At 44.1% G+C, this 12,540-nt stretch overlaps 2 protein-coding genes across 4 annotated transcripts in view; one reads left to right on the top strand and one right to left on the bottom strand.

The window, feature by feature from the left end:
* The window catches only part of LOC102204899 (importin-13-like), a 12,977-nt gene extending 7,501 nt beyond the window's left edge, over positions 1-5,476 (top strand). The window contains exons 11-21 of the mRNA XM_005741921.1: positions 44-178; positions 2,184-2,330; positions 2,486-2,566; positions 2,650-2,787; positions 2,895-2,991; positions 3,063-3,115; positions 3,197-3,263; positions 3,373-3,431; positions 3,525-3,614; positions 3,739-3,920; positions 5,045-5,476. Coding sequence (XP_005741978.1) covers positions 44-178; positions 2,184-2,330; positions 2,486-2,566; positions 2,650-2,787; positions 2,895-2,991; positions 3,063-3,115; positions 3,197-3,263; positions 3,373-3,431; positions 3,525-3,614; positions 3,739-3,920; positions 5,045-5,138 — 1,143 coding nt within the window. The 3' untranslated portion in view covers positions 5,139-5,476. The remainder of the gene's footprint in view (positions 1-43; positions 179-2,183; positions 2,331-2,485; positions 2,567-2,649; positions 2,788-2,894; positions 2,992-3,062; positions 3,116-3,196; positions 3,264-3,372; positions 3,432-3,524; positions 3,615-3,738; positions 3,921-5,044) is intronic.
* fzr1b (fizzy/cell division cycle 20 related 1b) lies at positions 5,311-12,322 on the bottom strand. 3 transcript variants are annotated; one of them, XM_005741923.1, is made up of 14 exons: positions 12,036-12,322; positions 11,525-11,705; positions 11,302-11,403; positions 11,154-11,217; positions 10,910-11,037; positions 10,617-10,699; positions 10,332-10,515; positions 10,183-10,248; positions 9,993-10,095; positions 9,627-9,808; positions 8,988-9,221; positions 7,763-7,867; positions 6,154-6,246; positions 5,311-6,047 (listed from the first exon to the last, which is right to left on the bottom strand). In XM_005741923.1, exons 2-14 carry the CDS (start codon positions 11,600-11,602, stop codon positions 6,006-6,008), a joined length of 1,464 nt encoding a protein of 487 aa, XP_005741980.1. In that variant the 5' UTR covers positions 11,603-11,705; positions 12,036-12,322; the 3' UTR covers positions 5,311-6,005. The 3 variants fall into 3 exon arrangements, with proteins under 3 accessions (XP_005741980.1, XP_005741979.1, XP_013768558.1); XM_005741922.1 differs by having other exon boundaries at positions 12,057-12,322; XM_013913104.1 differs by having other exon boundaries at positions 11,525-12,322.
* Between the last annotated feature and the right edge of the window lie 218 nt (positions 12,323-12,540).

Below are 12,540 nucleotides of genomic sequence, written 5' to 3'. Positions count from 1 at the left end.
TGTGTGTGTGTGTGTGTGTGTGTGTGTGTGTGTGTGTGTGCAGAGCAGCCAGTGCATGTGGCTGATGCAGGGTTTGGGTTTCCTGCTGTCTGCCCTGCCATCAGAGGAGATTTTAGGGAGACTGCACTCACTCATCACGCCTCACATCCAGCAGCTGGATACACTGGCCCAGCAGGAGGTAAATGTAAAAATAATAATAATTATATGCTTTAGTAAGTTGATGTTTAAAAAAAATACAGGAAATGCTATAGTTTACAATTCTTTGTAAATCCAGTTGAATATAGAACATCCTGAAGCCTTTGAGAAAAAGTAAGAGCAGCAATATTTGTATATTTTCTACAGAATATTAGTGTCTGGTTTCTTTTGAGTGTGTTTGTATATGTGTAATAGTCTGTAATGGTTTATTCCAGTGTTTACTGTATAGGGTGACCAGTCTTAATAACATATAGCAGACAAAACACCATCACTTACCTATTAGTATAAATTCTCAATGTTAAATCCACGTTTCAGCTACAAACCGTCATCAGTGCAATTTGAGTGAAACCATATCGATATGCAGTCATATGAAAACCTAAGTCCATCCTTAATACAACCACAGGAATTAAAGTGACAGGTACTGCTAAGTGCTGCTAATCACATCATCGTGTGATTAGCTGATCATCAGCAAGTGTGAGCACCTCTATAAAAGCAGCAGGTTTGGCAGTTTGCTGCTCTGAAACATTCAGGTGTGTGCTAACACAACGGCAAACACGAAAGCAGCCAGCAATAATCTTAGAGAAGCAATTATAGCTGCCCATCAAGACTATTTCCAAACAATCTGACGTCCGTCATTAAACAGTGAGAACGATTATTCACAATCTGAAAAAATTAAATTTAACAAACCAATGAAATTCTAGAACAATGTCCTAATTCAAACAAACAATGTTTGGCCATAGAGCACATCATCATGTTTGTCAAAAAACAAACACAGTATATCAGCACAAATACCTCATACCAGCGCTAAAGCACGGTGATGGAGTGATGACTTAGGCATGTTTCACACCTACAGGACCATGCAGAAGTCAATGAGTCGACCATGAACTCGTAGGCATACCAAAGTATTCCAGAGACAAATGTGAGGCCATCTGCCTGACAGCTAAAGCTTGGCCCAACCTGTGTCATGCAACAGGACAATGATCCCAAACACAGCAGCAAATCTAAAACAGATTAACTGCAAAAGGAAAGAATCAAGGTGCTTCAGTGTCCACAGACACTGAAGCACCTTGATTCAGTGTCCACAGGACTGCAGAGAGTCCTGTGAACAACTTCTTTGTCACATCATTGTATGTAAATGCCAGGATGGAGTGCAAACACTAATCAACAGTGAAGACTCTGCATTGCATGATAGATACAGATACATACAGTTGTACTGATAATTATACTGGTAAGCTTCTATTATATAAAGCATAGTACTGTATTTTTTTGGCAAGTCTCGTCCTTTATTTTAACAGTGAAAATTCTTACATTGTAACTGATACAAATGTGATACTGAATCAACAATTACAGAAGAGGTGCTGATGCCTACGAATTGTTTGGGTGACCTTGCTGTTTTTTTAATGCTGGTGACAATTTGGTCTGAAGTAAAAGAGATATTAGTGTGATTAGTTTGATTAGTTCATCATTTACTTCATGAGAGAAAAAAGAAGAACTTTCTGTTTTTCTGAAGCAGCTCTGCGTCTGAGTGTTTTTTTAAATTCAAACTGATGGGGGCAACCCCACAGCTGTCATCACATTTTGATTGCACTGTTGCACAATCCTGCGTGAATGTGACATCAGCGTTTTTCCACTCACGTCCTCCCTCCAGTTTAAAGCACTGACAAACAAGTGAAAACAGCGATGAAAGTGCACAAACAGTCATTTGTTATATAACATATCCACATTTAGAAAGAGTAACAATGCTTCCTTTGCAAATAGAGCACAGCAAGTAATCCAGAGTTGTTAGAGTACAGATAAAATGCATTTCGATGCGCAGTTTGTCAGTTAAGATGTTAAAAACATCTTTTCACACTCAGATTCTTAACACAGCTTTTACAGTAACAGCAGCGGCTTCACTCTGACACTTGACAGTTACTTGTCCTTTATTTTTTAAGCTTTTCAAGCTATGCTGTACATATCAGACCCATGTACCTTCTCTCTCCCCACAGCTGAATCCCGCTAATAAACAGAGCATCATCCACATTGTGGGGATGCTGGCCAGTCTCTTTACCACTCTGGACATCAATCGGCAGGCAGACTGCTTAGAGGGAGCAGCCAGCTCCAGACTCCCAGTCCCCCAGAGCACGCAAAACCCAGTAAGTTCAGAGGAAAAACAACAGCTTGATTAGCAGAGAACAGTTAGAAAACCCACTATGCCTGTGGGTACAAAGTGTTAAAGTTCATATATAGAACTTCTTATGCTAATATTTTTTAATTAAAAACTATTCTTTTCTTTTTTTCGTAAACTTAGGTGGTCGTTGTGCTGCAACAAGTCTTCACTTTGATCCAGACCATCCTCAGCAAATGGCTCCATGACTCGGAGGTGGTAGAGGTAGGAGGGTTTTCACCTCTTGCATAAACGTGTGTATGTGTGTTTCATGACTCACACATGCCCACTGCGCCCCCCTCTACCAGGCAGTGTGTGGGGTTTTTGATAAATCAGTTCGAACCCTCCTACATGATTTTGGACCCATGGTTCCTCAGCTGGGAGAGATGCTGGGGGAGATCTATAGCGCCTTCCCACAAGCCTCGGCTTTGGACCTGGCTCGGCAGGTACACCTCCGCATACACAGGCCAGAGTTAAAGTATTACTCCTCTGACTCTGACACAGACTCTCGCAGGCTCAGATGTCAGTCTCTTTGTTTCTGTATGTTTTAAAGATGGTTCACATATTTGCTGGAGAGGAGCATCACATCCCTCACATCAGAAGCCTCACTGAAGTGTTAACATCCACCACGCTCACTATATTTCAGCAAGGTAAAAAGAGGCTGCGTGGAAATGCACCTGTTTTGAATCAGGGCTTTTCTTACCGTGTGCTTGCTCGGCAGGTCCGAGAGATCATCCTGACATTGCTGAATCGTTTATGGACCTTCACGCCCAGGTTGGTGGAAGCCGTGCGAGTTTAGGAGCGTCAAAGAAATTCATTGTTTGACTACAACACCCATGTCTTCTCGTCTGTTAGATTCTTAAAAGGAAGCCTGATTTGTATCTGTCTGAGCAGTTCGATGTGAAAGCACTGTTTTACTGTGGTGAGTATCACCGCGTGCTCATGAAAAGAAAATTTTACATTGTTTTTACAGTTCCTGCAAAAGTGCCTTTGTGTGAGTCACTCGCTGAATCAGTCATGTTTGTCTGCAGGGATTCTGTCACTCAAGTTTCCAGAGACACCCACAGTAAAAGCTGCCAGCCAGTTCTTTGTAAGCTGAGGCAAAAAATGTGCAGACTTTCATATAACATCATGTTTCTTGTCAGAACTGAATTTCTCACCTTTTCTACCTTGTTCCTGGCAGACAGAGTTCCTGAGTCGCTGTAAAGACATGCCCTCATTTGGTGATGTGCTGCAGAGGGATGGAAAGCTCCTGACAGAGACCGTTCTGCAGGTAAACTAGTGACAGTATCGGAGCGTCCACCTCAATTCGTTAAACCCATGGGTTTCTTTTTTCATTCTGGCACTGAATTTGTCTTTTAATGCTAACATATTGTACATTTTTCCTCCTCTCTCAGGCGGTTGGAGGTGAGTCTCCCAGCAGTCTGACGGAGCACTTCTCTGAGGTGCTGCTCAATCTAAGCAGGCACTGCCCGGCCCTGCTGTCTCAGTGGCTCAAAGAAACACTGCAGACCCCAGGGTTCCCCTGTGCCCAGCTCACTGCAGAGCAGAAACACACCTTCAGTCAGCAGCTTCTAAGGTAAAGTACAGCACCAAGTGGTAGAGAAGTATTACCTATTCGGTTAATGGACAAGTTGTTTATTGTTTTGTCGTTTTTCCTCTGTTCTCCACCACCGTGGTTTCTAAATCAGTCAAGATATGACTCAAGAGCAGAGGTTCAGCTTTAATTCGAGGGTTTAACACATTTTGAATGTAACCAGTGGTTTGCGCCTTGTTGTAAATCCTCTGCATTTCCACTCATGAAAGTGTGTCTTGATTGTAGACATTGAGAATGCTGTCGAGTCGTTTTTCCTGACCATGAAAGTATTTAGTCATCATGTGGTCTTCTGGTGTCGGTTAGCTGTCCAGTGCATTCCTCTGCTTTTTAAAAATAAACCATACAGTAGATTTTACACCTCTCAAAGTTGTTCTCTCTCTGATAGGTTTATTTAACTTTTTCAGCCTAATGGTGTCCTCACCAACTTGCACAGACTTCTCCTTGTGCTTCATATTTAAAATTACAGTCAAAAGATATATAATACAAAGTCAACTTCAGATAATCTGTCTGCTTCACTTGTCATGAAATAACAATGAAACAAGCCTCACCTGACCAGGATACTGCTGTCAGTCAGTTTCCAATCTCTCTTTGAGCCTTTAAAAATGGCTGTAATTAATAAAGAGTGAATGCAAAACGTTTATAAGACCCCTCGAATTAAAGCTGAAAGTCTGCCTTTTAATCACATCTCTATTGCTTGATTTAAAATCCACTGTGCTGGCGTTCAGAGGCAAAACTGCAAAAGCTGTATCGTCCAAGAGATCATGGACCGAAGTGTAATGTTCATCGATGGCAAAATGGAACAAAACAGACTTGGTGTTTGTATACATTAAAAATAATTGTTAATAACAAAAACTTTTTAAATGTGTTGTCTGTAGTTTTGCTGTGTTACAAACTTGTTTCATTCCACGATAAAGACACAAAAGTATCGGCATGTAATGTGAACGCATTCGAAACATTACTGATGCCAAATTAGGATGTGAGACATGACTTTATGATATTTGGCCCATTTATAAAATGACATTTTATGATCAATGAGCTTTGGAGATGATTTCAAATACAAATCTGTCCAACAGCAAAATCTGTTCTCTTTTTTTTCCCTCTCTAAGGGAACAAACCAACAAGCGTCGCGTTAAGGAGATTGTGAAGGAGTTCGCTTTGCTCTGCCGAGGTCCGCAGGGCTCTGGATACTCAGATTACTAGTCGGAGCTGCCAGCGTTGCATCCGACTTCCTCACCGGGTCTTTGAGAAAGGCCCACAGCTCATCCTCGTTTTCAGAAACGCTTTGGTGCTAAATGAGACTTAAGAAAGCACGACTGGAAAACAAGACGCTCCCACAGACACACTGAGTGGACACTTATAAGATAATCGAGTCTCTGTGCGACATATTTTTTAATAAAATATCCAAAGCAGGATAAAATGAGATAAGAGTCAGGGTGGCATTTTCGTATCTCTAGGCAGGAATGCGCAAGGTTCCAAACCTGTGCTTCGTGTCTATGAACACTGACAAAACAACAATAAACACATGAAACTCTGCTGCAGCCACCTGAGCAACCGGTCGTGTTTGTTCACTTATTTGTGGTTCCCTCTTCTGTTGCATACTGCTGTAGATCATATTCACACATTATCTAATGAAAGAAAACCACCCAGGTCAGGCTTTATCTTCTCTCTGTTACAAAGGAGCGCCTCTTAAAAACATCTTACATTACATTATTTAGCTTAGAACTCTTGCACAGGTGTACTTCTGCTGATAGATAAGAAAACGACTTGATCACTTTTCACAACAGGAAAAAACAACAACAAAAAAAAGAACGAGATCAACTTGAGAAGCAGACAACAAATTGTGACAAAAGACTGCCGTTTCTGTGTGTGTGTTATTTTTTTCTGGAATCGGTGACATCACTGTGAGGGATGGCAGTTGTCCGTGGAAGTTTTGCCTCCATCCTTTTGTAGAAAAGGATGAGAGTTTGTGCGGCGAGGCTAGTCTGAGTGTCGTTGTTTGACTCTGTGTATTACAGCCACACCCCGGCAGGCTCCTCCAGAGGACCGTCCCGACCCCCGGGCCGTTTACTATCGTATTCTCGTGAAGAGGTTAAGTACTGACTTTGATTCCTGGGAAGAGAAATACATCAAAACAGTGTGAAGCACATTGAAATGCATCAAGTTTTACTCATTTTCAGAAATTAAGAATATAAAGTTCTCGGATAATTTACTCTACCTTGGTACAGCGCGTCTTACTGAAGACGTTCCAGAATCGTAGTGTCTCGTCTCCCGCTCCTGTAACGATGGCCTCCCCGTCTGGTGACACAGCCTGAGAGGGCAGAAAAAATGTGGCATGTGAGAGATTTAACAGGACAGTTACAAAGACAGTTTTGAGATCCTTTAATATTCTCAAAATGTTTTTGATTTACATGCACTGAATGCAGTAAGAACAACAGCACAGGCATGAGCTTTAACTGGTACGAAGACATACTATAAAATCAGCTTCTTTACTTATATAATACCACAAATTACCTCTTTATTACTGTGAAAAATAATGCAACAGTGAAGTGTGGAATTCACTAATGGAAGCAGACCGCAGGATTTAAGTGCATCCCTAGTTTAATGTCCATTAAATGTAACACAGAGTGATTCTTGCACAGTTTTACTTCGGCATGTTGCTACTAGGGATGGGTATCGTTTAGGTTTTATCCGATACCGGTGCCAAACCGGTACTTTTGAAACGGTGCCGGTGCTTAAACGGTACTCAAACCGGTGCTTAAAGAACGGAGAACACAAACTTTGTCCAAAAACCTCTCGTGTTCAGCTGTTTTTTTTGTAAAAAGATAACAATGTTAGCCTTTTCTGCAGCTATGGGTCATATATGGTATCACTCTTGGCTGGAAGCAGTGCTTAAACAATGAAAAAAAAACACAAACTTTGTCCTAAACCTCTCATGTTTAGCTGTTTCCCACTTTTTCTTTGGTCATTTTAGCCTTTTTAGCCAGGGTGAAGGGAGTATCTGCCATCAAACAAGAGGACAGCCGCATGTAGCTATGATGATGTTTGCTAGTTCACCTTACATGCATTAATGTAATAACGTGGTTAGCCTACTCAACGTAAATTACACACGAACAACATTAAGCTACTCACGCAGAGAAGAACGGCTGCTGCTGCATCATCATCCGTCATCATTTCTGCTACACTGGCAGGGCTAGGGGCCAGGACTCTATTCTTCGGGTTTTTGGGGGATGTTGCTCCGGGTCCGATAACTGGCAACCCACCCGCAGTAGATGTGCTCGGTGTGAGGTCTCGCAGCAAGCTATCAAATACGGCGCATTTCTCGGCTTTTAAAAAAAACGCTATGCGTCGCCAGGTGTTTCATCGGATTTGAGGGTTACCTCCTTTGACAGTATCACAGTATCAGCTTAAAGCACTTGTTGCAGGCTGCTGAGTTTGCATCTTTTGCTGTGAAGTACAGCCAGACTTTGACCGCTTTGCCTTGGGCATTTTAAATCTGTAGCTCTGCTCTAAAAGAACGTACGTACCTGGCCCCGCCTACTATCCTCGGAAACGTAAAATGATTGGCTAGAATCTAATCACAGCTCAGAAAAAAAAAAGCACCGAAATAAAGCACCGAAATGTGCGCTGCTTTTCGGTCTGGTTACTACCGTTTATGTCAGAACCGGTGCCATCATGGCACCGGACACCGGTACCCATCCCTAGTTGCTACACACTGAATTAAAATGTATTCCAACGCTAGAAGTGTGTAAGTTATCAAAGTGCAACTATCTAGTTACATCAGTGCTGAACATGCACAGTGATTCGTTTAGAACGTGTAATCATACCAGATACAGGACTCTGTAGGAGTGTCCCGTCAACTTGGCCACCTGTGTCAGCGATGGATACTTCCACACCAGAATCTGGTTCTGAGAGTAGCCGTGTGTGCTCACCTGCAAACAAAGAGCAGCATTGCAGTTACCACTTTGCAGTTGGATGCTTCTGCCAAGCACTCAAGGGGGAGCTTCCAACCATGTCCCATCCTGATTTATTGCATAATAAATATATAAATTGATGATTTTGTAAAAAAAAATGTAATAAGCAAACAGCACAGATCGTCATCAGTTTAGCGTCTGATGCGGTACTGATGTTCCTGAGTGGAACGGCACTTAAACATAAGCAGTGTATGAATTCTTGATTTTTTTTTATGCAGACATAGTGATCTTTGAACAGCAAAAGTAAAAAAGGAAGTTAAACACCACTTTTATTGGAGATTATGTATCGGAATTTCAGGAGCAGGACCACGCCTCCAAACACGAGGTTCCCCTAGTTCTGCAAGCTGATCATTCTCGTTTACGTGCCCCACCCTCCCTCCCTCCTTGTTCTCCATTCTTCAACTTCTTCACTTCTATTTAGTGCATAGGGATCTACCAGGCCCGGGAGCCATCGTCAGTCCCCTTCGATTCCTTCCCCAAACCGCAGCTCAATTCATGTCAAAGCTTTCACTTTTTCCTGCTAAAACGCTGTCAAACATAAATGAGGACGTGGGCCCAGCTAGTGAAATGAAATTTCAGACCACATTTGGATGGTTATGCTCTTTCCAAGAAAACACCAGTGTAAGACGATAATATTGGAATTTAATAACATACTGCAGAAGTCTTTATTAGTTTGAAACACCTTCAACATACTGCTCACTTCAATTTGCAACCATCTCTGGGCGTCGAGCGTAACTAAGCTGTTTTAATTCAGGGTTTTGTCATGTGTGCACAGTAGAAACGCCTTTCAAGTATCATGTAATTCAATACAAAACCAACACCGGCTAGTATGAAAACTGACCATGACTCAGCACATCAGGGGTCGCAGTTCCAGCTAAACCGAACGCTGCATTACACAACACAGGTGCAATGTGCGCATTAGTAACTGGCTCTATATTAAGCTGTCCAAACGGGATCTGATTTGCTAATTTAATGTTTGAGCTACTGTGTTCACAAAGTGGGTCTAACTAGCTTGATGACATTATCTATAGCCAGACGCTGCTGTGCTGTTGGGCAGTGCGTGTCTGCGTCTCCTCACCAGTTCGTTGGCGTGTTTGGACCAGGCCAGGTTGCAGACCTGGGAGCCGGTGTCTGTGCTCTGCAGAGCCTGACCCGTCAGCGTGTTCCAGAAACGCAGGCAGCGGTCGGCCGTGCCTCCGCCTGACGCCAGCAGCCCGTGTTGGTGCGGAGACCAGGCGATGGCCTTCACTGCTGCCAGGTGGTCACTGTACTGCTGCACAGGGAGAAGGCTGGAGCTGTTCCACACCAGTAACTGTTCAAAAGGCAGGAAGAGGTCAGTAAGGAGAGCTTTGAGTTTAACTCTTTCTTCCATAAAGACCCTTAATGACAAGTTTTGACACCTCAGTTTATGCCAATAAAAACATGCTGTGACAGCCATTAGAATCATTTCCACAGGTAACTCCACGGGCAGAGACCACCCTCGATATTTTCTAGTGTAAACCCAGTCAATTTGTTTTATAAGGAGGCAGAAATATAAAAGAGACCACTCAGTTCAGAACAAAAATTCAAGGGCTACTCCTAGAAGAGGCTAAATAGGTACGAACAGCTGCTTTAAAATATATAGATATCAATACAGCTTGAATTTGCTTACTTTGAACCTTTACCTAGATTCTAACCTAAAACTTTCCTTAAGTATGTGCTGTTTTAGTCGCCTCACCTTGTTGTCGTTGCCTCCAGATGCAAGGTGCTGGTGATCGGGGGACCATTTGAGACCGCACACTTCCTGTCTGTGACCTTGCAGCCTTCTCTCAGCAGAAGGCGGCGTTCTGACGTCCCGCTGTAGGATCACTCGGTCTCGACTGCCAGAAGACAACTGCTCCCCATTCCACGCCAGGGCACCTTGGGCACACAGGGTAGGTTCTCTTACTCTCATGCCCCAGATAAAGAGAGCTGAGCATGAGCTTAAAGGCTCAGAGCGACGGTAGTTCCTGAAACCACTACCAGCAGCAGGATAAACGGCTTCTCAGCGAGAGATGCACAAATCACATTTGACTGAATTCACTTCGCTCCTGCTCGGACTGACCTACTCTGGCTGAGTGGCCCTCCAAACTGGTCAGCTTCCTCCCTCCTGCTGCATCCCACACCTGAACGTAACCTTTGTGCGTCCCGACAGCGACCAGGCTCCCCTAAAACACGAGCAACCCACACATTATTGTTCTCCTGTCTGTACTCTCCTCTCTCGTGCCACACACAAGCAGCAGTCGCTTGCTCACCCTCTCGTTCCAGCACACTGACGTAACAGAGTCTCCGTCCACTGAAAGGTCACACAGCCTCGTCACCTGTTTAAACACAAAAATAAGCACTTCCAGTACTCCTTATCTGCAGCGCACCTCTTTAAAATCTAACCCACACCCCCACTTACCTGGCTAGTGCAGGCACTCCACAGGTAGACGCAGGCTCCCAGGCCAACACTCAGCAGGTTGCCTGCTGACCAGTCCACCAGGTTGAGGTAGAAGTCATCCTGCAGCTCCGGAGCATCGAGCACTTTGAAGGGGATCTTGGAGATCTTTCGGGCTGGTTTGCGGGGAGAGCGGAGCAGCTTGTGACTACAAGAAACAAAACATGGAGACGTTAAACCCCTCCTCCTGAAAAAAGCACGGCTCAAACACCTGATGAGTGAGCAGCGTGTGTGTGAGACATTTCATACCTTTTGTTACTAAGTGGAGAAAGAGAGTATGGTGAGACTTCACTGTCATTATCAAAAGGCACTCTCTTAGTGTGGACAGTGTACTGCAGAGAGGAAGCAGAACCACAGTTACAAACTGCCACCAGGTTTTGGTACGGACGTTGTCTCTTATGGCCAACTTGAGTCAAAAATAACAGCATAATACATGCGTGAAATGTTTATGACAGCCGCATGTAAATATCACACTGACAGCCCACGGGAGGAGTCGCTTTAAATTCACTTTAATGGCCACCCACACCCCCGTTGTCATTTACCCTAAAAAGACTGTGAGAGTCCTGCGAGAGGACTGCATGCCGCCGGTCTTCTGTGTGAGGGTCTGGCACCGTCTCGATCCCGGCCCCCAGCAACTCATTCCTCAACAGGGCAGCATAGGCCACAGCATCTGGAGGGGCGGCAGTGAGAGCGGTGATGAAAATGCTCGTGTTAGAGGTGCAGATCTGGACTTTAAAAGATTGTTATAACACATTTACATAACAAATAATAATAAAGACTTCTGACCTTTGCTTGAGTCTGAAGTGGCGTCCTTTGCTTTATGGTTCTGACTGGGAGAGCGACAGTTCTCCTGTCAAGAAAGTGAAAGGTATGTCACCACTGGCCTGGATTACTGAGCTGTCACTGTTAGTTTAACCAAACGAACACCTCTCACATTGGCATAGTGGAAGTTGATGCTCCAGTTGCTTCCAGCTCGAGTAGGGATGAAGCGGTCCCCTGACTTCACACTGACAGGACTGCAGGTAGCACTCAAACACTAGGATGAACGTAAGAGATAAGCAGTCCACTAAAGATCAGTGCTAATAAAAAACAGCACACTCACACGAGAAGACTGCAGCCGTGCTGAAACGTGTTAACTATCGCTCTCTATTCCTCACCTTGGTCAGGCGGGCCTCTGCGGGCAGGTTCTGGTGGTTGATTTGCCTCAGCAGCCGTCTCTCGTACTCTTGGTCCATTTCTTCGGGGATGACGAGCAGCAAGCCCCCTCTGCTGCTCTCCCCGCCCCCCTTTAAACCTCCGCTCCCTCCCGGTAAGGAAATCCGCAGTGTATCCCCATGTCTGTGTAAGAAACGGCTCAGCTTATTTCACAGCAGAACCCATCCAGAACACAATGTGCGCTATCCAAAGACACGCGCACACACGCACACACACAAGTAGCTTATTCGGCTAACAAACCAAACGGCCTGGTTAGCCTGGCGTCATCGTCTAAGCTCAGCTGGTTTAAACATACACGACTGAAAAGCCAATTCCGCTTACGGCGTTCAAAACTAGCTTAAAGCGGGTAGATATGAAGCTAAAATAAAATGCTTCAGGGTGTGCTAATGACAGCCGCACCGTTGTCATGGTATCATGGTCGCGCACACAACAACCAATTTACAAGCAACGCACATCAGCTGACGACTGTCATACCGACTGACACGGCTGCTCAGGTGATCACATCAAACATCATCTCTGTTTGAAAGGATCGGCGCTGAGGCCGGAAGACTTGTTGTTTTCTTCCAAAATCAAAAAAGTAAAAAAAAGAAAAAAAAAAGAAAAATAGCGGTACACCCAAACGCTAACGGGACTCGGTGGTGTTGTTTATGTTCTGGAGCAAGATGGCGACAGCTGTGGAAGAAATTCTTTGGTTGACTTCTGCTGTCTGTGCAGTCAACGCAGTGTGACTCAACAGCGTCGCCCGCTGGCGACAGATGTTCACTGCATCGTTGAAGCGAAGCCTGTGATTCCTCGTAAGGACACAAGATGTCGCTGTTGCACTGTAAAATAAAATTACCCGACTCTTTGAATTCCCAATTTCTTTGTTGTTCTGTTGTTGTTATTGTTTGGGGGTTTGTTGTTGTTTTGGTTTTTTTCCTTTTTAAAATAGATTATATGAAAGATTTAAGCGAGAGTA

This window comes from Pundamilia nyererei, unplaced genomic scaffold (genome assembly GCF_000239375.1).
Source record: "Pundamilia nyererei isolate P.nyererei 1_Seehausen unplaced genomic scaffold, PunNye1.0 scaffold00115, whole genome shotgun sequence".
In the NCBI taxonomy this organism is placed as follows: domain Eukaryota; kingdom Metazoa; phylum Chordata; class Actinopteri; order Cichliformes; family Cichlidae; genus Pundamilia; species Pundamilia nyererei.
Note: the sequence above shows the minus strand (reverse complement) of the source record. Positions and strands in the feature narration are given on the sequence as shown.

Bases quoted from the DNA above. Each gene is read 5' to 3' on its own strand.
- fzr1b (XM_013913104.1), bottom strand. From the start codon at position 11,602: ATGGACCAAGAGTACGAGAGACGGCTGCTGAGGCAAATCAACCACCAG. The intron at 11,038-11,153 runs GTCAGAAGTCTT...CCGCCCCTCCAG, and splicing joins CACTTCAGACTCAAGCAAAG to ATGCTGTGGCCTATGCTGCC. The intron at 9,809-9,992 runs GTCAGTCCGAGC...TGTGTGCCCAAG, and splicing joins GGGCCACTCAGCCAGAGTAG to GTGCCCTGGCGTGGAATGGG.